This window comes from Nyctereutes procyonoides, unplaced genomic scaffold, assembly GCF_905146905.1.
Source record: "Nyctereutes procyonoides isolate TBG_1078 unplaced genomic scaffold, NYPRO_anot_genome, whole genome shotgun sequence".
In the NCBI taxonomy this organism is placed as follows: domain Eukaryota; kingdom Metazoa; phylum Chordata; class Mammalia; order Carnivora; family Canidae; genus Nyctereutes; species Nyctereutes procyonoides.
This window is the reverse complement of record NW_026575133.1, coordinates 22968828-22994711: the sequence shown is the minus strand read 5'-3', so window position 1 is coordinate 22994711 and position 25884 is coordinate 22968828. Positions and strand designations below refer to the sequence as shown.

The following is a 25884-nucleotide window of genomic DNA, read 5'->3' as shown; positions in this document are numbered from 1 at the left end:
AGTAATTTTCTGGACTCATTGTGGCCAGGGCAAAGGACAGGTCTTGGGTAGATTTGTTTTTTAAGCCAAGGAAAGCAATTGGGGAACACCAATCATTCCGTCAGCTCATTACCTGAGTTCACCTGTGACCATCCAATTCCTGTTCATGTCTGTGTCCCCCATGAGACAGGAAACCATATCTTGTTCAGCTGTGCACCTCCATCCCCCAGCACCATGTTGGGCTCAGGCAGGTGCTTTGTAACTGTCAGCTGAATTAAGTAATAATCAGCTAACCTGAAGCTTCTCCACAGTCTGCTTCCTTCTTCTGCCTCCCTCACACACGGATACCCTAAACACACTGGGCCCACGTGGCCCCTGCTCTCCGGTGTCTGTGCCTTTACACACCAGGTCTTCTGCGTGCGATCTGCTACTCACCACCTCTCCATATACCACAAGCCCCCATGGAGACATCACAGTTGAAGGGAGCTGGCATTCAGATCTGGGTCCAGCAACTGGTGGTATATAACCTTGGACAAGCTGCTTAATCCCACTGGGGTTTCATTTTGTCATTGAAATAATGGGTTCACAAAAGTGCTGACCTCAACAGATGTGAGAGGGATTATCTGAGATGCTGCTGTAAAGTGGAAAGCACAATTCCTGTATTCAAGAGATGTTGGTGGTTGTTGTTACTGCCATGATGATGATGATGGTGGTGATGATGATAGTGGTGGTAATGGTGCTGCTGCTGCTGATGGTAGTGGAGGTGGTGATGGTGGTAATGGTGTTGATGATGATGATGGTGGTGGTGGTGATGATTATGATCATGGTGGTGATGGTGATGATGATAATGGTGGTGATGATGACAATGATGGTGGTGGTGATGAAGCTCACTAAAAGTGTACTCAAGCCTCTAGTGCTTTCTAGATTCTGTTTTGTTTAGAGTACCATCTCCCCCAGTCACCTACAGGACCTTAAGGATAGACCTCCCACATCTGATTTGACTTCCTATCACCTGAAGCTCCTATGGATTTCCTTACCCACAGCAGGCTCCTGGAAGTGTTCCCTGAATGTACAAAGACACAACTACTAAGACAGCAACCAAAGAATATACTAAGAAGCAAAAACCAACACAAACTAAGTCTTCCTACACCAAAAAGCAGATTTTCAAAAATGCTATGATAAATCCCACACTCAGGAACAAACCATGATCATATCTTTTGAATAGGGAGCAGCCTTCCATAAAGGCAGGTAATGGTTTGTGAACATCTAGGACATGTTAATTCAAGATTCAGTATATGTGAAAAGAATTCTCAGTCTCTCTGCTCAACAGGAACCCAGAATCATCAAGGGAAACAAACTCTTAGAACCAAACAATCCAACCACATTCAACTTCCAGGTTGGCAGACATAGTCATCTTGGCTGACAGTGCCAAAGACAGAACAAATGAGGGGGGCTCCCTGGTGGTGTTATCACCATTCACTCTGCTTAACTTAATCCCGTACCATTCTGATACTATTTTTGTGACATCTGAACAAGCGGCTCATCTAAAATACACATGTGCATACACACACACACACACACACACACACACACTTCCAGAGGCCTAATTTCCCAATCAAAAGACATCTGGGTTTTTACCAGCTGCCTTTCAACAATGGTTTGGTTAGAAAATTAAATAAAAGTTTGCCTTTGGATTAAAACATTCCAACCAAAAGTAAAACAGACCCCAGGATTTTGTTTATGTATTAAACAGCAAAACTTGAGCTTTCTAAGGGAATCAACATAGTTTTAAAGAACAGTATAAAAGCATGTTTTATTAGAGTCTTCCATAAACATTTGAAGGTTTTAAAGAATCAGAGCGAACAAATGATATTTTATATTAAACTCAATAAAATCCAGGTGACAAAGCAGTTTTCCTCTTTATGTTACATGTATTATAAATGTATCTACCGCTTTCCTTGTGTTATTATGGAATTGTATTAAATCTTGTGAGAAAATGAATGAAACGTATCCACTACTATTAACAAAACAGAAGGTTGAACTTACTAGGGGATTCAAGGGTAGGAATCAGGATTTGAGGCTGAATACACTTCTATTCTCTGAGAATCACAGAACTGAATAACTCCTTTACTGCCTCCTAACCATCCCTGCCAACATGCAAATGTGCCCCCTCCTATCTGTGTCTGCAGCCAGAATATTTGTGGCATTTGTATCTAGACTTCAAACCATTCCATTGTTCATAAATCTAGGACACAGCCACAAATTTCCCACAATATCCCATATGAACACTCATCTCCAAATTGTGTTTTATAGCACATAAAATGTGAAATCTGTGAGGAATGGGGGTAAGTGGTAAGTAGGAGCTTCCCCTTTTCAAAACCATGGAGTAAACTAGTGAGACACATACCAGTTCCTTTATTTCTAGGATTTATAGAAGATTTGAGTAAGAGCAGAAATGGAAAAAGTCTAATTTTCATACTCAAGTGTTAGATCATGCCTGAACTCTTCAAGTCCCCTGAAATTTACAAAAATCCAGTTTCATTTCCAGTGGAAAAGCAATTATTAAAGAGCAATTAAAGTAACACTTCAAAGCTCATGTGATGTTCGGGGCATTTCGGGATGTTTTCAGACACAAAGATCTTTCCAATCATCACTAATTAACAAGATCTCCCTCATAAAATCAGAGGGATTTCTTTCAAAACACAAAAATGTTCGCTTGTGCTCTATGAAATCTCAGGACCAACCACTGAAGGTCCCAGAGGCACAAGACATAACAGCTGGCCAACAGGAATAAACTTCAAGCTGGCCCACCAAAAGTCACATTACTGTTCTGTAATGAGGAGGAGCACAAATATTCCCTCTGCTACAGAAAGGCCTGATGGCAATTCCCCAGGAGGCAATTAGCATCAGCAAGGAAGCCTGAACACTGGGTTCCTGACCTACAGGGCAGCCTCATGGCTGAGACTGGTCTCAGAGCTTCCTGCTTGGATCTGAATCCTGGCTCTGCCACTCACTGGCTGTGTGGATTTGGGCAGGTTCGTTCTTTCTCTGGGGTGCAATTCTGCACCTGCAAATATGGACAAGACCGACAGCTTTCTCACTGGAATGCTGGGTGCGATTAAATGAGATAATCCTTTCTCAAGCTCTCAGCAAAGGGCCTGGCACATAGGAAGTGAGGTGTAAAAGGCCACAGCTGCCATGGGGTGGGGTGAAGAGGTGAAAGTAATGCCACTATATCTACCAGCTATTTGGATCCTGGCCCATTTATTCTAGAAGTAGAAAGACACAAAAGACTATCCAGGGATTGAGTCATACAAGGTGGGGGTCATCAGTGGTGTCACATGACCACCTAGAAACCAAAAAGAGCAGTTAACAGAGCTATCTATGGGGCCTGAGTTTGGCAAAAATCGAGGTTTATCCCAGAAGGAAATGGAACAGGGAAATCGGTTTCTAGTCTTATTTTACTGTAAATATTTGGAAAGAACTCAGGTAAGCAAGTCCCTTCTCTTTCCAAAGTGGCAGGCAATTACTAGTTCTCACATGACCCAGCAAGCACCCGTCATGACCTGGAATTGAGTTTAATGTGATGGGCTGCGCACCTCCTCTTTCTTCCAGGCTCCTCACTGTCTTCAGCAGGGGTTAGAAAAGCAGAAATGAAAACCCATTCGGTTCATACTTGGGAGACTGGTCAAATCAGCCATGAAATAATGGTACTTACAAACATGAGGCGGGTAGGTATGTTGTCTGATTGCACCAAAGGATTTTTATAGAGCCAGATCTCTTCTGGCTGGATGACTCTCTGGAATGGATCCAAAAACTCTGTAAAACTGAAACAAAACAAAGACAGACATGTGAGGGCTTGAGCACTCATCTGTAGCCTGTAGTTCCCTGAGAAGGCCACTCCCACACGCCCTGGGTGGAGAATCCAGCCTCTGGGGAAGGGGAAGGAATAACAGGCTGCCTCAGGAGGGAAAAATGGATGGAAAGAATTACTGAGACTCTGTAGAACCTTCTGGCAGCACGTGCCAGCAAAGACCCATTCGGAGCATAAAAGAACAGCTGCAAAGCTGACATACAAAGACCCTCGAAGTCGGATCTCTGATGTGAACTAGGAGCCGAGGAGCAGAAGGGGGGGTGGCAGGGAGGTGGGGGGTTCGGGGTGGGGCAAGGCCAGGCCAACAGGCAGCTCTGGGAAGGAAATGGGCTCCCCGCGGAGCAAAGGTGAGGGAGCAGCCTGCGCCATCTGGGCCAGGAACCCCACCCCCATCCCCACCCCGGGGTCCTGCCCTCCCTCCCTCCCCCTCCCCCTCCCCCCCCACGGCGCGCTGACACATCGCCACCAGTGGGGGGCAGAGTGAGCAAGAAAAGCCTCCCAGAGAAGACAGGAGGTCCGGCAGGAGGAACACAGGGAGAAGGGAAGGGAGGGAAGGAAAAGGGGAATGAGGGGCATTCTGGGGCTGCTGCCAAGAACGCAGGCAGCATGAAGCATCCACGTCCTCCTCTCGCCACCCTCCCAAGCCCCCCGCACCCCGGGAGCCCACAACAGGTGCATGCAGAGCAGTCACCACCAAGAGGAAAAACGGGGTGGGCAGGGGCGAGGGGGTCAGAGCCTGCCAGGACGTGCTTGGCTTTGTCAGATGACCCTCCGGCCCTGGCCTCCTCCCTGCGAGCTCAGTTCAGTATGTGGGTCCGACAGGGCGGTGTCACCCATCAGCCCAGACTCAAGACGGGGGAATGGACTCCACCTCTCAGCAGGGGTGTAGCAAGGTCCCATCCCACAGGCTGTCAGCAGTGCGAGGGGCCCAGGCCCCGCTCTCACAGACCCCAGAACCTCGATCCCCATCCTTTCCCCACGCAGCAGGCCCCGCCGCTGAGCACGTCCCTCCTCGCTCCACTTGTCCCCCAGGTGTTACTATCCTTGTGGCTATTTTTTAAAGCCTCGTGCACCCCACCTTTTGCACAATTCCACATCCCACCCTGGGGAGCTGCTGCCAGAACGCATCTATCAAGCAAATTATATCCTCTGGGAGCAGCGGAGCCAAGAAAGAGAGACGTGCTTTCTCCAGCCACGCTCCAGCCACCGGTGTCTGCCTCTGAGAATCCAGACGGCGAGGCAGCCACGCAGAGGACTTGGGTCTCCCAAAGCAAACGGGGGCAGAGGTGGGCATGTGGTGGAATGGAAAGGTCTGGAGACAGTACAGGGTGGTTGCCAAGAAAGGACATCCTGGGCCTGGAAACTGCCTTCCACAAGCTCTCTGTGGGTGCTCTGGAAGCTAGGAAATGGGAACCCAGCTTCCAGCGAGGGGGTCGGGCATGGCCTCCGATGACCTGTTCACCAGGGCTCACTACGCACTAGGACTCCCCAAGGCTGTGAGGTCAGCACGTCCCACACATGAATATGCCCAGGAGCCACGTGGGAGTCTTGTGCGTACAGGAACCAGACAGTTGGCACCTCCAGCCGCTGCCCTGTGGCTCAAACCACTTGGAGGCCTAGCCCAGATCTATGGCATCAGACAGGATCTTCATTTTTAACAAGTACCCCAGGGGATTCATGTTGAGCCTTGACAGTTGGACACACACAGCTCTCAGGCAGGAAAGCCAGTGCTCCCCAGCTTTGACCTTTTACGAACCAAGTGGGCCAGTGTTGCCTTATTCCCCCTCCTCCCATACAGAGACTTTCCTTTGAGACTTTGTAAACGAAAAGCCTAGAAGAAACTTGTCATGTTCCTGCTTAATGATGAAATCAGCATTCCCTCCATAAATAACCGGTAAACATCCAAAGAAATACAGTAAAAACCAAAGACTGCTACGAAATTCGACTTTATTTTTTTTTTTATTTTTATTTTTTATAAATTAATTTTTATTGGTGTTCAATTTACCAACATACAGAATAACACCCAGTGCTCATCCCGTCAAGTGTCCCCCTCCGTGCCCGTCACCCATTCACCCCCACCCCCCGCCCTCCTCCCCTTACGAAATTCGACTTTAGCGCTGCTGCCTTAGAGCCTCACCTGGCCTGTGAGGTCCCCCAGAGCCTCCCCGGCAAGGTGTGGGGGAGACGGAAGGAGAAGCGAGAAGGCGCGAACGTGTCCTCCCCAGGACTGTGGAGGCAGGGGCTCCCCCCTGCGTATCCTCACCCTGCAAAGCCCGTAAAATCATCTCCAACACCACAGTGGACATGGAAGCAGTTCAAAATGTTTTGATGGGAAAAGGAAGGAGTTACTACCAAATAAACATAAATTTTTCTTTTGCGAAAATTGTAATCCAAAGGCAAGTAACTTGCTGTTGGATTTGGATCCAAGATAACGCTTTTTTAATTTCTTTGCTGTTTGAGTTTGACAATTATCTTAATCTAACTGTATGTCAATTTCTTCTTGGCAAAGGAGGACCGTGCTATTGTCTTCTCCCAGTTTTCCGATGATGGGGTTTGAAGAACTGGGAAAACCTACACTATCAAAATTCAAAGATGTTATTCCAGTTTATATGCTGGGCAATTCTCTCTTTAATTCATGTGCAAATCATCCTTAGGCTGGGTTCCTATTTTTTTTCTCTCTCTCTCTCCTCTTTCCTTCTCTTGGTGGCCAGTCCTGTTTTCGCAGCTCAGCCTGGCATTAAGCAGCCTGCAATACCTGCTTGCATAGGAAGGAGTACAGTAGGGGACAGATGGTGGATCACGTTTGCCTACCATTTATTGACTCAACAAATACTGAGTGCCTACGATGTGCCTGGTATTGCCCTATGAGCCCTGGGGAGTAAAACACACACAGTCCCCACTCCTGCAGAGATTACAGGCAAGGAACCCTAAATGCCAACTAGCTGGGGAATGAGATGTCGAAGTCTTCAGTCACAAGTATCAGAGTGCTGTCTACCCAGATCACCAGCCCACTGTTTTAGGAGATGTCAGGTTAGGAGTGTTCCAGTAGCTGAACCCATGAGATGGCCCCTAGTCTAGAGCAGCTTACGAGGACTCTGACTCCCTAGAAATGTTATGGGATATATTTCTATCACTGTTCACACATGGAATGCACCAACAGATTCAGCCCACAGTTAGGAACCCAGAAGAATGGCCCTTCACATCTTGACATCACACCAGCAAGGAGCAGGGATGCCTCTGTCCCCCATGCCTCCTCTAACTCAAAGTCAAGTTCTCAAAGCCCCAGAATCTCTCCATCATCTTCTAAAAACTCCACAGATTTGTCAATGATCTTTAAGTCATGGACCTTGATGACATACCTTTGTCAAGATAAGGTTAACGCTTCAGTCACATACTAGACACAGCTTTCTACCTCCTTTTCTCCCAACCAGAAATAACACAAGATTGTACTTAAAGATGAACCTAACCACACCATTAAACTTGGTGCAAATCCTTGCCTTGGCATTTGCCAGATGGGTGGCTCAAGAAAAGTCACTTAACCTCTCTGAAACTCCGTATCTTACTCCCACCCCCAAGGATGGCCATACCTTCCTGGGCTATAATAATATTAACATTAACAGTAAGAAAAGTTGGGGTCTGGCACAGTGTCTGGGCACTGAAGGCCTCAATCAAACGTGGCTGCTCTTCCTGCAGCATGGACATGAACAGTGCTGAGGACATGATGTGGGTCTGAGAAGGACTCCCCACCCCCTTATGCCCAACCTGTGGCCAGTGAGTTGCAGGCTGGGGGAAGAGTGTCAGACAGGATGTCAACAACTGCCACTCATCCCTCGGCCATTCTGTGAGCGAACAATGGCCCAGGCAGTCACTTCTGAACCTTGTAATGTGAAGGAGGGAAAAAACAAGACTCGTGATAAAGAAGTTTTCCAGGCAAGAGCAGAAAGTAAAGCCTGTTTCTTAACTGAACTATTGACTTGTCCTCCCTAGTGGGCCTCTCCTGTACAAGAGGGGAAAGAAACACTTACAAATGGACCCTGGAGGCAGTCAGTAGACAGGCAGCTGCTCCACTCCTGGCAGGGAGGAGGTGGATCAGATTTACCGTTAGCCCTGGGGCAAGGGGTAAGATGAGGCTACAGAGAGAGCATGATGATGAATGATCTTCTGTGACCCAGAAGTCAGGGACCTGCCCCTGCACAGCCTTCTCCTGAGATGGGTCATTGGCCAGCCCCAAAGACAAGAGTAGCAATTTTCATAGAAATAATGAGTTATAACATTTGGAGCCATCTTGTGCCATGCCCCTGACTTAAGTGCTTTCGAACGTTGCTCGCTTACTCTTCATAAGAGCACTGGGAGATAGAAATTGCTATTATTCCCATTTTAGAGATGGGGACACTGAGACTACAAGGCAAAGATGTCTCTTGCCTAAGTCATCACAACTCTAGGTGCCAGGGAATGTCTACCATCCCACGTGCTCCTCAGCAGGTACTCGGGAACTTTAAGGAAAAATCATGCAAATACACGCACGCACACACAGCGCCCACCAGTGTAATGGCGTGTGCAATTATTTTAATAAGAGATATCATTTCCCACAAGTAGAAACACAGCCTTACTCTTGGGAAAGGCAACATGGTGAAGCCTGAGATCGATTCTTGCAGAGAGCAGTTTGATGTTTGCTGTGAAGGAGCGAAGCGAAGATACGAGAGCAGTGAAGGCCCCAGGAGTTGCTCCCGCCTACCCCCTCCTCCCTGACCCCTCAGAGAAGCAGGTACCCCCCGCAGCAAAGCCACCTGCCACTCACCTGCTTGGGGAGAACCGCAGCCAGGTGGCCAGCCCTGGACCAGGTGAGGAACGGCTCGCAGAGCCCCTGCCCCATTCTGGGGACGCTCTCTCTCCTGTGCAGCTTCTCATCACAAAGGATGAGAAGGCGGGTTTAGTGAGGGTGACTGCCACCTGGGGCCGAGACACAGGCAGAGCCTGGCTCTGGTCCTCACACCCTTCCAACTCTGTGGGCACAGATTCTGGAGGGGCAGCCAGGGCTGGATTTCCTCTCTCCCTTACTGGCACAGTGACCTCGGGCAAGGCACTTCCCTTCCTGGGCCTTGGTTTCCTTACCCTGCCAAGGAATGCCGACTAGACCCCCTACCTGGTTGTACTGGGCTGGTACGGATACTGAACAGGGTACTGATGTGAAGCACCCGCCTAGGAGGGCACAGGCCTATGTTGTTGCCCTGCGGGGGAAAGCTTAAAATTACAGCCCAATATTGTGTCCTGCCCTGACACCTGAAACTGCACTGACTTCAAACAGCCTGACCACAAGCTCCCTGCCCCACTCCACTCCCACAGGAAAGGTCCCCCCACCAAACAACCCTCCTTATCAAGGGACCAGGTGCGATTTCTGTTTATCCTTCCTTGAGCATTGGGTTTCAGTCCCCTCGCAGCCCAGGAACAGGCCAGTCACGTCCTTCCACAGGAACCAAGGACACCCCAGCCTCTTACTACACAGCCGACCTCCCACAGGCCCTGTCGATTCACTCTGCCCTGCTCCTAGCTCTGCACGGCAGGCAATGTCCTCCTCCCCTGCTGTGGGCCTCTGTGACTAATAAACTGCACTCCATCTCTCTGTCTCATCTTAGGTGTCATATATGGCCACCCCTATAACCCCAGGGTAGGAATCCCTCCTCTCCTAAGGGGTGAAGACAGGGTATCAGAGCATTTACCTCTTGGCTAAGCCCTCCTGAACACAATGGGATGGGACCGTGGTGGAAATATGTGGGCCAAGCCTGGAGATGCCATCAATCTACCCAGCTCCAGGAAGGAAGAAATAGGACCAAGAGGAGGCAGCATGGTTCAAATGTAGCCACCGACCCAAAGACTACCAGCTCTCCTTCAGCTTTTAGAAACATCGCCCTATCCTGCCTCCCCTACCTGTGGGCCCCAGTACTGGGACCACAGACACCTGTGTGCCTCTGACACATGCTACAGGAAATACACGGCACCTCCACGGAGCATCCTTCCCAAACATGTATATTCTGAACCTAATCAAGTCTTTGGCTCCAACTTCCAGCTTATAGGAAACACAGGGGCAGAGAAACAAGTCAAATGCCCTCAAGCAAATAATTAGACAAGTCCAGGAATAAAGCCAGAGAGAACGTTCCAGATTACAAGAATCTGAAGAGACAAAACAACCAAACGTAACACACATTTGAATGGATCTTGGGTCAAAAAAATTTAAAAAGCTGTTAAAAAGAAACTCTGAGGATGACTAGGGCAACACAGGGACTGTAACTAACCAGGTATCCGGTGATCAAAAGGAAATGTTCCCAATTTCCTTTATTTTAGTGTGGTAAGGACATAGGTAGATGAATGCCTTATTTTTAGATGTATTTCGGGAGCTCAGGATAATCATCTGTCTTCTCAAATAGTTCAGAAAATCATACATAAACCACATAAACACAGAAATAAAGCAAATAGGGTAAAATGGTCATTGCTACATCTAGGTGGAGTGGATGGGGGATCATTTCGCGGTTTCAGCTTTTCTGTATATTTGAAATTGTCCAGGACGAGAGGCTGGCATAGAGAGGTCCAGGAGCAGGGATCCCCAATGTGGAGGGACAGGGGAGAAGGTAACATAGCAATGAAAATACAGTGTCGGCAGAGCTGTGGAGTTGAAAAGCCTGGGTCCTACCTTTGCCGCTTACAAGCTGTGTCACCCTGGGCAACTTACACCTCCTCTCTGAGCCCTGGGTGCCTCCTCCAGAAGCGGAGAGGACCACACCACCCGCCTTCAGGGCCGCGGAGATGCCCTCTGCCCCAGATCATCTCCTGCCACAACAGCATGTTCACACCACCGCACAGAACAGGCAGGACACACCCAAACCCGCCGGCAACGGGGCACGGGCACACATGGAAGTACACTCTGCAGAAGCACAACGTTCAAAACTGCGTGCACCACCCCAGAGGTCCAAACATTTCATCCAAGTTTCTGAACATTCCTGCTGAGGATGCCTTCCCTCTGGAAGTCAACAGAAGTCAGAAAACATCTCAATTGTCTGAACTCAAACAGAAAATCCTGGTCTGTGTAAGCGCAGCCTGCGAAAGCCAATACCTCAGGTCCAGCTGGGGCCTTCATGACCTGGGGCAAGCGGCTGAAGCCCCCTCCCCATCCATAAAATGGGCAGAAGTGTAGGGAGAATTTGGGATCACAGCTGGGGTTCATGAGAAGCTCTCAGCTGGCATTAACATTATTAATCATTGAAAAACTCCAGATTTTTTTTTTTTTTTAAAAAACCCATGCCTAAGAATGTGCATACCACAGAAGAATGTGTGGACCTTCTCTGGATCCTGATTCAAAGACATCAGGTGTTAATTTGATCAGTTTACAAATGGTATTGTGCTCTTGGGGGGCTGGTTCAGGGTTTTTTTGTTTTGTTGGTTTTTTTTTTTTTTTTTTTTTAAGTTCTCATTGGTTAAGGTTTTTGAAGTGTTGGCATACGAAATGATGTCATGTCTGGGCTTTGCTTTGGAATACCCCACCAACAAAGGGGAAGGTGGAACAGGTGAAATCAGAGTGGGGTAACTAACTGGTGGGGGTTATTTGACAATTTCCACCACAAAAAAGTGTTTTTTAAAATGATTTTCCTAAAAAAAATAAAATAAAATAATAAAATGATTTTGCTCATTGAATCAAAAGATACTTACAAAATTAAGTGTTTTATCAGCCAAAGCAACTGATGCTCTTGGAAAGTATCATTTCAGTCAAGTGCAACAATGGAAAGAATAATGAAAATTCAGCAAGAAGAGAGATGAGGGAAAAGGTCAGGTCCTTCACAAAAGGAGGTTCCTTCCAAAACCTAGGCATCTAGACCTACCTGAAAACCTCAGGTTAAGGTGTCCCAGAGCCCGAGGCAGTGAGGAGTCCTCTCCCTGGCTCAGAGGCTGCCCAGACTGGATGCCTCCAAAGCAGGAGCTTAATAACTAGGGTGGTGACAGGCTAGTGACAGTGAGTCATGGGTGATGGGTGACTATGGGTAGAGCCAGGTCGCTGAGCTTGCGACTCCAGGAAACATGTGGAATCTGCCTCCCTCTGGCTGCAGGGCTTCGTGGAGCTCAGAACCCAGCCCACCTCGCCCTCCCCTGGCAAAGCTCTCTCCTTGGGCCAGACACATCTCCAGGCAGAAAATGTTGCTGCAGGGACCCCCCACACTGTGTCTGAGCCACAAGCAAACAAGAGCCACTCCAAAGAAAAAGAAAAAACTAGTAAAAGAGGGAGGAAAGTATGTATTTCTTTGCCCAGAGACCTCAGTCTCCAATTAAGCTTTGACTCTAGAATGCCCAGTGAAGCATTCACTCCTGGATTAAGTAAATCTTTAGGAATTGAGCCAGAGTTTAAAGCACTCTGGAGCACTCTCCATACCCACGCCCGCACCAGGCCACATAAGGATCCCAGTACACACTGAGCAGAGTTCTGGGGCAGAACAGAATGCCACTCAACACTCAGGACAAAACACGGTGAAGACAGAACTTAATTTCAAGGAGCTTCTGAGCTGTCATTTTAATTAAAACACATCAGCCAGAGAGTACTTGTTCCAAACAGGGGCCCTCGAAGTGCCTTTGAGATCTTCCTCCCTTACCACCTCATCTGAATTGCCCTCGTGTCAGCAGCGGTGCAGGGTGGCAGGAAACCTTTCTTACCCGAGTGCTCGGCAGATATCAGCAAAGCTCTGACCTGAACAAAGCTCCTGACCATTTTCTCCATGACCTGTTTTTCCATGTTCTAGAATGCTCTTCAGTTGGGCTGGTAGGTGAGAGGAGGCACATTCGTGAGCTGGAACAGCCACAACCTGGAAGGCTAAGGGCTGAGGACAGCCATGATCTGATGGGAGGTTGACGGCCTGGGGCCAGGTCAGGGTGGAGAACATGTGGGTGTGAGACAAGATGCTGGGGTACACGTGCCCTTGGCATGACAACCTGCTCATGCAGGTTGAGATCTGGGGAAGGCACACAATCCCCCTCCACCCTGAGGAATGGCCAGGCCTGTGGTTTTTAAGCAGATAAAGAACCTTCATGTTTGTCCCTAAAGTCTTTTGCTGTCTGTATTATCACTGTTTTCCTGGCCACCTGCGCTGCAAACCCTCAAATCCTTAATGCAGAGTCACACTGACACGTGGGCCTGTGGACCTGGGCTTGACCTAGCACATATCTGTGCTGGTTTCTGTGGCCCCAACGATGGCCAGCTCCTAAGCCAAGGACCAAGCAATCGCTGCCTGTTGGTATGACTGGGCTCCATGGCTCAGATCAATCTGCTCGCTCGAAATCTTCCTGACGGGAGGACCAACAATAGCTGGATCATCATCACTGCTGCAAAGATTCAGTGGCTTCAGGCTGAAAGTAAGGGTCACAGCACAACACCAGCTCCAAGAGGACACTAAGGATTCTAATCAGCTTTTGATCAGAGCCTGGCACATGGTAAGTGTTCGCTACACACCTGTTGCATCAAGACAAAACAAATCCGTGGCAGCTGTTTCAAGAAAGACCCAATCTTCTGCCTCGTGGAATCTTCAAAGAGAGGCTGGCAGCTGGCTGCCCTTGGACAAAACTTGCGGCTACATTTGGTTTAGGCTTCTCAGTGTTTTTTAAAAAATGTATAATTCATGGGACACCTGGGTTGCTCAGTGGTTGAGCGTCTGCGTTTGGTTCAGGTCATGATCCCAGGGTCCTGGGATCAAGTCTCTCATCGGGCTCCCCGCAGGGAGCCTGCTTCTCCCTCTGCCTATGTCTCTACCTCTCTGTGTGTCTCTCATGAATAAATAAATAAAATCTTTTAAAAAAATGTATGATCCATGCCCAATGTTTAAAAAACCAGGAGCTCTTATAACAAAATCTGAATTTCCGGCTTCTGTTGAAGAATTCGGTCTGGCAATCTCAGGCCTACATCCCTTCAGGGCAATGCACTGATGAAGGAGTTAAGAAGGAGCTGCTCCCTTGGGAGCACAAAGTCCCACCCAGGGTCCAGCCACCCCCACTGTGCCTGTGAGTCCCCCAGCTGGACTATGCAATGTGACACCTGTGCTCTGTGTCTCTGTGGCTGCTGCAGGCTGACTGCTGGCTAGCTCCGGACTGGGGGCACTTAATCTCCAGGAACCCCCTAAGTCTCTAGGACCCCCACTCTATGAGGCCAGCACTCCCAGTGGACAAGTGCACCTCCCTCTTCTCAAGGAGCCTGGCTTTGTGGGGTGCTCCTCTGCCAAGTGGTTAGGACTAATTGGTCCACAGCAGTTGTGCGTTTAGCTATTCCCCGCCCCCAACACGACCATCAGCACCACTCTCCTGCTGAAAGACCGATTTCCAAACCTTGCTCTCTCTGTCCCAAGCGACAGCATGACCCCAGCCCCCCGCACTGCTGAGAATGGGGTTTGATACGTCACAGACTGTCTGAATGGCTCCTTGGTAACACAGTAAATGGGATGCTGGCTTCAGAGACATCCAGAGGAAAAGAAGGGGAGAGAGGAAGCAGATTGAGGAAGGATGAGTCAGCCAATCACTTTCTGAGTGCTTCCTACTAGCCAGGAACCTGCTGGACACGTGTTTCACCTTCCCTCAGTCACTTCTTACAATGAAAAAGTAGGCACTACCGTCCCCATTGTCCAGAGAGGGAAACTGAGGCTCAGAGAGGCTCCTTGACCTGCCCAAGTGCATTAGGCAGGACAAGCAACTAAACTAAACTGAAGCTCAAGCTCAGGTCTTCTGATCATAATCTGAGCTACTTCCACTGCCCCTGTTTCTGGAAGTGTGGGCTAAAGCATCCTGAGGTAGAAGCAAAACCACGAGTGGGGCTGCAGACAACTCCACTGAGTGCAGGGAGCACCAGGAGGACCCCAGTTGGCACTAGTTAGCAGCAGCCAGGACCAAGAATCAAAAGACCTGATTAGATTGTCATTGTAGGAAAATCTCTCCCTCGATGGCATTTCTTCTTTATCAGTAAAATGGAAATCTATTTATCTATTCATCCATTTGTCTGCAGTAGAGCAGAGCAATTAAAGGAAAAACACAGATTCTGAAACACGTCTGTGGGCTTGACCTTGGCCAAATCACTTTACTTCTGTGAGCCTCAGTTTCTCATCTGCAAAAGGATTATCATCAATGAGATGACTGACACAGAGTAAGCAAAGCCAATAAATGCTAGGTTTTACTCCTCATTCATTCATTCATTCATGCAGCCACACATTCAACAAGTATCGATATCCTGCCTACTGAGTAGGTTTTGTGACCCATTCAAAAGGGGCTAGTGTTGACCCTGGGCTCCTGGGCACCATCCTCCTGTTCTCTGATTCCTCCCCATGCTCAGTTTCTCTTGCTCAAGCTTCTCTCCTTCCCTCCAGCCCCTTCATGAATAATGTTGATCCCAGAAGGGTGTCCCAGGACTTGGGATCTTCTGGAGTGGGGACCAAATACGTTCACAGGACCATGCCAGCCCAACTCTGGTCTTTCCAAATTAACACCCTGCACTCCCATGTTCACTGCAGTGTTCTCTACAATAGCCAAGATATGGGAACAACCCTAGGTGTCTAATAATGGATGGATGGATAAAGAAGATGTGAGATATATATATGTATACACACACACACACACACACAATGGAATACTACTCAGCCATAAGAAAGAAGGACATCTGTTACTTATGACAATATGGATGGACCTTGAGGGCATTATGCTAAGTGAAATAAGTCAGACACAGAAAGACAAATACTGTATGATTTCACTCATGTGGAATCTAAACAAGTCACATTCATAGAAATGGAGACTAGAATGGTGGTTACCAAGGGCTGGAGGTAGGGGGTGGGAGAAATGGGGAGATGGTCGTCAAGGGGTAGCAACTTCCAGCTATCAGATGAGTAAGTTTGAGAGAGCTAATGTACAGCATGGTGATTAGAGTTAATACTGTATTACACACTTGAAATTTACCAATTTACTAAGATAGATCTTAAATGTTCTTACCACAAAAAAGATACACTAATTATGTGATGATGCAGGTGTAAGCTAATGCTATAGAGGTAATCATTTCTCAACATACAAGTGTATCAGATCAACATACTATGTACCTTAAATTTCTACACTGTTTTATGTCAATTATATGTCAATAAAGCTAGAAAAAAACTGAGTATAAAGATCAAGTAATACCAGGAAAGGAGGCTAACAGTATGCTGCTAAGGAAACCAACTGTTGCTTATCTGCCTTAAATGATTCCCCAAGTCCTTTAACTGGTTATTTTATAAGTGGTTTCATGCATCTTCAAATGAATCAGTACCCGTGCAACTGGGTAATATTACCAAATCAGACTGAGGGGTGTGGGAGGGGAGATAGGTGAGGGGATGGCATGATGGGGGGATGGGGTGACTGGGTGATGGGCATTAAGGAGGGCATTCAATGTAATGAACACTAGGTTCATGCAATTGATGAATCACTAAATTCTACCTCTGAAACTAATAATACCTTACATGTTCAGTAAATGAATTTAAATAATTTTTTTAAAAAAAGAAATGCAATACACAGAAAAAAAAATATCCCCTTGTAAAATACCCAAGGTGTATCTAAATCACCATATACATAATCAGCAGCAGAGATGGTACCTACTTTTCACCAGTATCCATAATTGCTTTGTTTAAAAACATAACAATAGAACTCCCTGGCTGTCTCTAAAACACAGCAAATCAAAAGCAGAAGGGTTGTTCTTGCCATTCTCAACCTGTTGGGCAACCAGCTGGACTCGTCGGAGAGGCTTCCCCAGAATCTGCAGCCATTACTGGAAGGCCTTAATTGGCTTTCGGGATTTTGCACAGCACTGCAAACTTGGGTAATCGAGTTTGGGGAAAAGTGTAATCATGCTGATTTATCCACAATTATCTCCCCCTATTATCCTCCTTGTTACCCCATTCTGCAATTACTTGCATGGAAAATTTTTATGTAATAGAGACATGCAGAGGAAAGCAGCAGATCCCCTGAATCCTACAGCAAACAAGAGGCTCGGCTCTTCCCAAAGAGCCTGGGCTCCTACAGGAGATGGCCCCCTGCAGGCTCATCTCAAGACAGGTAGTGTAAAGGAGGTGCAAATGCCCAATGAGACTCTGCTCCAAAGCTAGTGCTCCTCGAATGCTACACCCACTTGGAAACTCACAATTATCACACTGCAGGTGAGGATTCACTCCCTGTCAGGTCAACGAGCAGACACGGCTGACCACCAGCAAGTGAGTGCATTCTAAAGCAAGACAAAAAGCAACAGCAAAAAGCTTATCCACTGATGGTTGTTACTGGCACTGACACTTGAATTCCCATGCCCGTGCCTATATCAATAGTAATTTAAAACAATATCATAATACCTGGCATTCTTGAGTCACACGTTGCTACATGTACTACGTATCTCTTCAACCTCACAAAACTAATATTCCCTCCATTTTACAGATGGTCCAACTGAGGCTCTCAGAGGACACACAGTATCCAGGCAGCCAGATCTCAGAGCCACGTCTTCGTGCCTTCAGAGCCTGTGCTCATACTCAGTAGGTGGTCCTGCCTCATCAAGAGGAAGGTAGAGACAGAGGGATCTATGTTCACATTGAAGGATCCCCTGATCTTTTTAAAGGAGGATTTGGGAATCAGTGAGAAAACTTTAAAGAAATTGAAAGATAGCCACTCGCTTTTGGAAGCTGGGACCATCTTGATTGGAGGCTGTTGGCAGTGCCTATAGGGAAGTTTGCACTTGGAGGCCCTGCCCTCAGCTGGGCACCAGAATGCCTCCTGACCTTTCGGGTGGCACCTGTGTCTGTAAGCCTCAGTTTCTCCATTTGTGAAATGCTTGGGTGGCCTCTAAGCAATACCATTTAATGACTTCTAGGGTTTGAAGGGCTTATTTATTTTTTTAAGATTATTTATTTATTCAAGAGAGACACAGAGAGAGGCAGAGACCTAGGCAGAGGGAAAAGCAGGCTCCCTGCAGGGAGTCTGATGTGGGACTCAATCCTGGACCTGCAGGGAGCCCGATGTGGGACTCGATCCTGGACCCCGAGATCACATCCTGAGCCAAAGGTAGACACTCATCTGCTGAGCCACCCAGGCGTCCCAGGGAGAAGCAGACTCCCCGCTAAGCAGGAAGCCTGATGTGGGGTTCGATCCCAGGACTCTGAGATCCTGACCTGAGCCGAAGGCAGATGCTTATTAACTGACTGAGCCACCCAGGCGCCCCTTGAAGGGCTTCTAATGCGAGAACAGAGCAGAGCAAGAAGGTTCTGGGGCATCACTTCTCAACCGCCAGCCGCACATCACATTCACTTGAGAAGCTTTTTTAAAATATCGGTGCCCTGCCCCTGCCCCAGGCCAATCAAACTCAAATCTCTGGGCATCCAGGGTGGGATACCCCTGCTCTGGAGCCGCTCTACAAGGAAGAGAAAGGCAGGAGGCACCCAGAGGTCAACGGGACACTTCTCCTCTCACATCTTTTCTCTTTATGTGGATTTTCCCTTTGATTGGTTTTGATCTTCCCTGTTGTTGCTTCCCTGCGAATGAATCAATAATGGTCCTTTTTAAAATGTGACAGGGAGCACAGTTTCCGATACTGAAAAACATGTGCTTGTTTAGTGTTCCACCCACGAATCCTTCTATTTTATGGGGAGTCCCCTCTGAAGGCCTCGTTAGTTGTGAGCTAAGCCAGCAGAGCTCTCCCAGCGTCCTGGGCTGAGATCAGCCTGGGCCAGCAGCAGGTCCCTAAGCCTTGGGGCCCACTCCCAATGGGCAGCATCAAGAAGGGTCTGGATTTGGAAAGAGAGACGAAGAGAGACACCACTCCAGCCCTGAACTCAGAGGCACAACTCGCGAGCAGGTGCAAAGAGTTTAATGTCCATTGAGCTTAAAGTGGTGCCGGGCACAAGGATCCAGAGTGCACAAGGCACAGCCCATGTCCTGAAATCCAGCTGTATTAGTTTCCTATTGCTGTTGTAACAGACTGTCACAAACTTAGTGGCTTTATACAACAACTAGCTCTAGAGGCCAAAAGTCTGATGTAGGAGGAGCCTGGGTGGCTCAGTTGGTTCAGCCTCTAACTCTTTGTTTCAGCTCAGGTCATGATCTCAGGGTTATGAGAGGGAGTCCTGGGTCCAGCTCTGGGCTCAGTGCAGAGTCTACTTTAGATTCTCTCTCCCTCACCACCCCCCAACACCACCACTTGCATGCACTCTTTCTCTCTAAAGTAAATAAATAAAATCTTTAAAAAAAAAAAAAAAGCCTGATGCAACGTCTCACTGGGCTCAGATCAAAGTGCCAGCAGGGCTGCATGTCTTTCTGGAAGCTCCAGGGGAGAATCCACTTCTTACCTTTCCCAGCTTCTAGAGGTCTCCCTCATTCTTTGACTCATGACCCCCTTCCAACTTCACAGGCAGCAACAACAGGTCTGGAACTCTCTGCCCCACATCTCTCTGGCCCCAGCTTCCACCTCCTCCTCTTCCACTTTCAAAGACCTGTGTGATTAGACTGATCCCACCTGATTATCCAGGATAACCTCCCCATCTCCAGGTGAGCCGATGAGCAACCTTAGTTACTTCTGCAACCTGAAATCCCTTTGCCACATAAGGTAACACATCCGCAGATGCCAGGGGCTAGGAGGTGGATGTCCCTGCGGGATACTCCTCTGCCACACGCTGGCCACTTACGGGGACCGGCTGTGATGACATACTGCTGGGGGAAGGGAAAATCCTCGGCTCTCCTATTTGTTGTTGTTGTTGTTGTTGTTTACACTACGTGCAAACATTCACAGGAAAAGAAGAGAGATGGGGAGACAATCCCCAAAGTGTCAACACTGGTGCCATGGAGTCACACTTGTACACTTTCCTGCACGACACTTACTACCATACAGATACCAGCCGACTGCTGGGGAGCCCGCCAGGCTGGAAGCTGTGTGAGCACAGAGCCCATGTCTGTCTTTCTCCCTCCACCCCAGACTGACAGTGATGACCACAGCGGACACTTGGTGCACCAGTGCATCCCGAGTATTTTACATGCATTAACTGGTCAGTCCTCACAAGGCCCCACACAGGCCGGCCTTATTTTAAGGTCCACTGTTTGCACCTGAGCCAACTACTGCAGCCCACCTTGCTCAGAGCCACCCCAGGACCTTAGAAAAGTTGCTGGCACTTTCACCTGCTTCTGCTGACGGAGGCCAGCACCGACTCCGTGTCCTGAGCTCAAATGAGAATTTCTGATTTATCCCATTTCAAACCTGGATGAAGATGAGGCCGAGTCCTGGCAGGAAGCACCCCCCCCCCCAGGGAAGGGGGGAGCAAGGCTCTGTTCCCAGTCAGTGCCACCGGACCGCTCTGCAGGCTGGAGTCCCCTGGGCAGGGGGCAGGGGTGCAGGGAACCAGGACAGCCAGGACAGGGATGGGGCCCCAGACAGTGATGGGGAACAGCTGCACCTGCCCCGCCCAGTGAGGACTTCGGAGCCATGTGGCTCTGCACTGGAATATAACCTGCAACTTGGGAGCTGTGATCCTGGGGGTGCCACTCGCTCAGTCTGAGCCTTGCTTGGGGAGCATGGTGTCTAAGCAGTGGGGACCAGACGACGTGAAGACGGTCACTGGCCCCACAGCCTGGAATCCACGGCCTGGCCAATCCACATCGCTACAGTTCCTGTGATTTTCTTTTCTTTTCTTTTTTTTTTTAATTTTTTATTTAGGGATCCCTGGGTGGCGCAGCGGTTTGGCGCCTGCCTTTGGCCCAGGGCGCGATCCTGGAGATCCAGGATCGAATCCCACGTCGGGCTCCCGGTGCATGGAATGGAGCCTGCTTCTCCCTCTGCCTGTGTCTCTGCCTCTCTCTCTCTCTCTCTCTCTCTCTCTCTCTCTCTCTCTCTCTGTGACTATCATAAATAAATAAAAAATAAAAATAAAAAAATACATTTAAAATTTTTTATTTATTTATGATAGTCACACAGAATGAGAGAGAGAGGCAGAGACACAGGCAGAGGGAGAAGCAGGCTCCATTCCATGCACCGGGAGCCCGACGTGGGATTCGATCCTGGATCTCCAGGATCGCGCCCTGGGCCAAAGGCAGGCGCCAAACCGCTGCGCCACCCAGGGATCCCTCCTGTGATTTTCTCACTTGGTTCCAGCCACACAGGCTTCCCCGAGGGTCCCTGAACTAGCCAAGCACATTCCCATATCGGGATGTTGTCCCTGCCATTCCTTCTACCTGGAATGTTCCTCTCAGACACCTGCAAGGCTCGCTCTTCACGTGCTTCAAGTCTCCACTCACATAGCACCTTGTCAGACAGGTGTTCTCGACCATTTCCACATAAGACATAGCAACATCCCATTGTAAACCAAGTCCTCCTTCTTCTCTTCAGCTGCATCTTTTTGGATTGTTCATCACCATCCAACAGACTATATTTTTATTTGTGCGCTTATTTACTTTCCCACCCAGACTGACATACAAGCTTGATGGAGGCAAAGACTTTACCAGTCTTGTCGCTGCTATGTCTCCAGGGTCCAGAGTTCTGCCTGAAGTCTAACAGAGGTTCAAAAGAATTTGCTGAGGAATGATGTTCCCTTTCCATAATTTCAGAGAAAAAAAAAGATATATTTACTGATATCCCTTCCAACAAATGGTCTGTAATTATATTTCTGGCTACAAGAGAGAGTTGTGGGAAATGAGTTAGGGGTCATTCACTCACACACTCTCTCTCTCTCTCTCTCTCTCTCTCTCTCACACACACACACACACACACACACACACACACCAGACAACCAGGTTGTATAAGCACAGCCAGGATGACAAAGGGCAGAGAGGCCTGGATACAGCCCCAACCCAGGCCGCGTGAGGCCGGGAGAGTTTGACGATTTGATTCTGTCCCTTCCCTCACTCTGACATCTATAAGGCAGAAAAGCTCCCCAAGCTCCATGGGTGTGGGCATTTGAAGTCAGTTGGTTTTCGTGGAAATACTCAGCTCATCCAGACAACAGATTTCTAACAACTGTGACCACAGGCAACACAGCTGAGAACCTGAGAGCAGATGGGAACATTAGCTGCCTTTTGTCAAGTGGGCCCCTGGGTCAAGTGCTCTACAGAACTGGAGACTAAGTCCACATTTCACAGCTGAGGTGCAGAGAGCTTAAGTGATTGGATGTGGGTCCTATAGCCAGTTAAGCAGCAGCAGGGACTCAAACCCAGGGCTGTCTGACTTCCAGCCTGTGAGCTCTTCCCCTCACCCCACACCACCTCGAGGCCTGCAGACCACCAGTGTCTGTGTGTTAATGCAGATGAGCTGGGCCACTTGCCAACCAGGGAGAAGAAGGGACCCCACCACCAGAGTTCCAGGTACACTGAGGCACTGACCGGTCAGCTCCCTCCCCAAAAGCAGACATAAGAGGCAGACAGGGCCTCTACAACGCAGGCACAAAGTCCCCAGCCACTGACTTCCTATACTTACAGACACCACAATAACTGCTGCTAAACACCAAGACAGCAGAGTATAACCTTGGTGGCCCCTAGAGTAGGAACAGACTTTAGTTATCAGATGCTTACTGGCTGGCTTGGAAGAAGTCTGTGTCGTCTGTCCCACACAGATAGCAGGAACACTAAAGCCCACTGGGAGATGGGGGTGGGGGGATGGTACTGGTACACAAAGTGCCTGGCAGCCAGGGAAAGCCCAGCAGGGTTTGCAGTTGATGCCCTGGCTGTTATGATCACTAACTTCCAACTCCTCCCCATCCAGCATTCACCCTTTCCAGTTAATCGGTGACTTCCACCAAGATAGCAGTTGAATATGGTTGAAGAGCTCCACTTGTGGAATGACTGGGTGGTTCAGTGGTTGAGCGTCTGTCTTCAGTTCAGGGCATGATCCCGGGATCCTGGGATCGAGTTTTGCATTGGGCTTCCCACGAGGCACCTGCTTCTCCCTCTGCTTGTGTTTCTACCTCTCTCTGTGTCTCTCATGAATAAATAAATAAAATCTTAAAAAAAAAAAAGATCTCCACTTGTTTTAAAGCTCTTTCATTCTTTCATTCAAGGAACTGCATCATCCTTTCCTCCTGACATCCCCTATGCTGCCTTGGAACCCCCAGGACAGTCTATGCCATCCTTCTTTGGTGGTCCATACCTGGGCATGGCCCAGCTAAGCATCCACAATTCCATCACCTGTTCCCCACAGCTCAGGGTCAGCAAACCTGTCTCTGGCTGGCAGCAAGAGGGGTACAAGATCCAATGGTGTGGGCCCAGAATCTTACCCGGTACTCTGAGAGTGGTCATACTGCTGATCAAGGTATCCACTGGGCATTTATTGTGGGTCAGTCACAGGGTAACTGCTCAGAGAGGAGCATCTAATAAGGCAGACACAGGCCGTGTGAGTCCTTGGTCCAAAGCAGAAGATGGACAATCAGATAGACAACAGTCCCCTGGTTTGGTGAGCACTGTAATGGGAGAGAAGGGGTGCTGTCCATCTTGCAGGCTTGGGGGAAGCCTCCCAGAGAAAGTAAGAGCTCAGTTGGGGCGTGGAAACTAGTACAGGTTGAGAGAGAGTGTGGGACAGGGACGCTGGGAGAAATGCTCCAGGAAGGAAGTGCTGTGGGGCAATTTACCATCCTCTAGTTCTGGAGGTCCTACTGCTACCAATAGCATAAAGAATAATTAATTTTAAGAAACATATAAGGCATAATTGATTTTTAAAAGTAGTATCTAGGAAGCCCACAGGCCTTACTTGGTCCTTTGCACACAAACTGCCTTTGAGCCAGGCCTCTACCATCACTGGCAGCTGCTGCTGGCTCTGCCGAAGTGAGCTGCAAGACTTCACATGTAATCCTGTTAGGGTTTACCTTGTTAGTTTCAGACTCATCACTCCTGCCAAGATTTTTATGAATCTTGATTCTATTATCCTACATATTAGACTTCCATCCCAGTTTTGTGTCATCCGCAAATTTGATAAGCCTGCTGTCTAGGTCTTTATCCAAGTTGCTGATAAAACCTTGGACAGAGGAGGTCAGATTCAGAGTCCTGAGGCATGGGCCTTGACAGCATCCTCCAGCTGTGCCCCGGATGCAGAGCCAGTGCCAGCACCCTCTGGATGAGGTACTTGTTCAACCTCTAACTACTATAGTAGCCAGATGATGTAGTCTCCAGCTGTACCCAAGGGAGACACAAACTCAGTAACAAGAATTCTAATACCTCACTCATCCAAAACTTATCAGCATCATCCCTCTATAAGAACCAGTGAGCAATTTTAAAAATGCTAGCATGCCCCATACTCAAGCATTTAAACACAGGAGAGCTATTTAGACCCTCAAGTTAAATCTATTCACTTTTATTTCACACACAGTTCTAATAAGACAGCTATCTCCTTTCAAGGCCCCTTGCAGAATAGCAGCTACAAATTATAGAAACACACCTTGCTTTAAGTAAACATACTGTCTATAGACAGTAAACTATAAGAAACAAACCACATTAGTTAAAAACCCCAGTTAGTGCATGAGAAAGGTGCCCCACAGCTTAGCTCAACAAAAGAAATCACAGGACCACTTGAGGGCCATTGGTTACCAGCAATAAATTAAGTTACATTTGTCACCTTTTGTTTTAGGATAAAGGTAACTACTTTTTTTTTTTTTACAAAAATGCAGAATTTGAGTTATTAGCAAACATGATTTCATTCAGCAAACGTGTCCTGCACACCACGATGCACAGGCTGGAAATGGAGGAAGGATGGAAAGGCCCTGCCATAGAGCAGTGACCCCAACAGGCAAGATTCCTGCATTTACGGGGCTTAACATGCTGAGTAGGGACCGATAATAAACAAGGATGCCAATAAAGAATGAACCACATTATTTCAGATTAAAATAAGTACATTCAAAAACTAAAGCAGGGGATACGATAATGCAACAGAATGGAGAGTGGGACATTGAACAAAATGTTCAGTAAAGGTTTCTCCAGCAAGGGACATTTGGGCAGGGCGGTTGAGAAGAACCAGCCAGATCAGGCACTGCAAGGAGGAACGTAAACTGGCACAAACCCTCTGCCCTTTGGCAGAATTAGTGGCGGAAAACCCTTGGGCCCAGGAATTCTTCATCCAGGAATTAAGTCGAAGAAAATAATCAGAGATGTGCACAGCAACACATGAGCCAGAATCTTCCACATAGTGTTGTTTCCAACAATCCAAACCCAGAGACAGCCTAATAATGTCCAACACCAGGAAGCTGACTGTATCAAACTATTTGCCTTAATTTAATGGACTGTGTTGCAGCTGTAGGGGAGGTACTGTCTGAGATCTTCCCTGGGATTCCTCTGACAAAAGACAGGTTAACAAGAGAAAGACAAACAGGAAGTTATTAACATGTATCCCACATGTTTACATATGAGATACCCAAGGAAAAATGAGTAACTCTAAGCAGTGGCTTAGAACTCCAGCTTGTACAGCATCCTCAGTAAAGAACAATAAATTTGTGGAGAAACCAAAGGACAAAGGAAAAGAGTTCTAGCACTTCCAAGAGTGGCAAACTGTGAGAGGGTCAATATATGAGAGGAAACTAATGATACATAAAAGCAAATTGGTGAAGTTTGTAATATGGATTCCTCCAGTGCTATATCCAGACTGAGAAGGTCCAAAGTTATCTCCAGTGACCAATTTCTGTCCTTCCTGCTACAGAGGAGACGGGGGACGCTCTTGAAAAATTAGGCAAAGCGGGGGAAGGCAGGGAGCCTTCCTCTGCCTCCTCTCAACTGACTTCAACTCAAAATAATCCTTATGCCAAAGTGGCATATTTTGCAGAGTCTATTCTGCCAACCTTCACAGCTTTTACAAAAGCAAGTTGGGGATGAATATTTATTGGCATAAGGAGATACTGAGGGTGTAATGCCAAATGGAAAAGGCAGGCTACAAAACTGTATTTCAGATAAGGCATAACTTTTGTGCAGAAAAGTATTACATGTTATGGCAGAAGAGGAGAAAAAAAAAGAAAACTTAAAGAAACAAACAAAAATGTTAACTGTGGTTTTCTTTGGCTAGTAGG

The 25884-nt window shown here is 47.9% G+C and overlaps 1 protein-coding gene across 1 annotated transcript in view; it reads right to left on the bottom strand.

The window, feature by feature from the left end:
- The window catches only part of PLPP4 (phospholipid phosphatase 4), a 117875-nt gene that overhangs the window by 69331 nt on the left and 22660 nt on the right, over positions 1 to 25884 (bottom strand). Inside the window, exon 2 of the mRNA XM_055300157.1 lies at positions 3698 to 3806. Within this exon, the coding sequence (XP_055156132.1) occupies positions 3698 to 3806 (109 nt within the window). The remainder of the gene's footprint in view (positions 1 to 3697; positions 3807 to 25884) is intronic.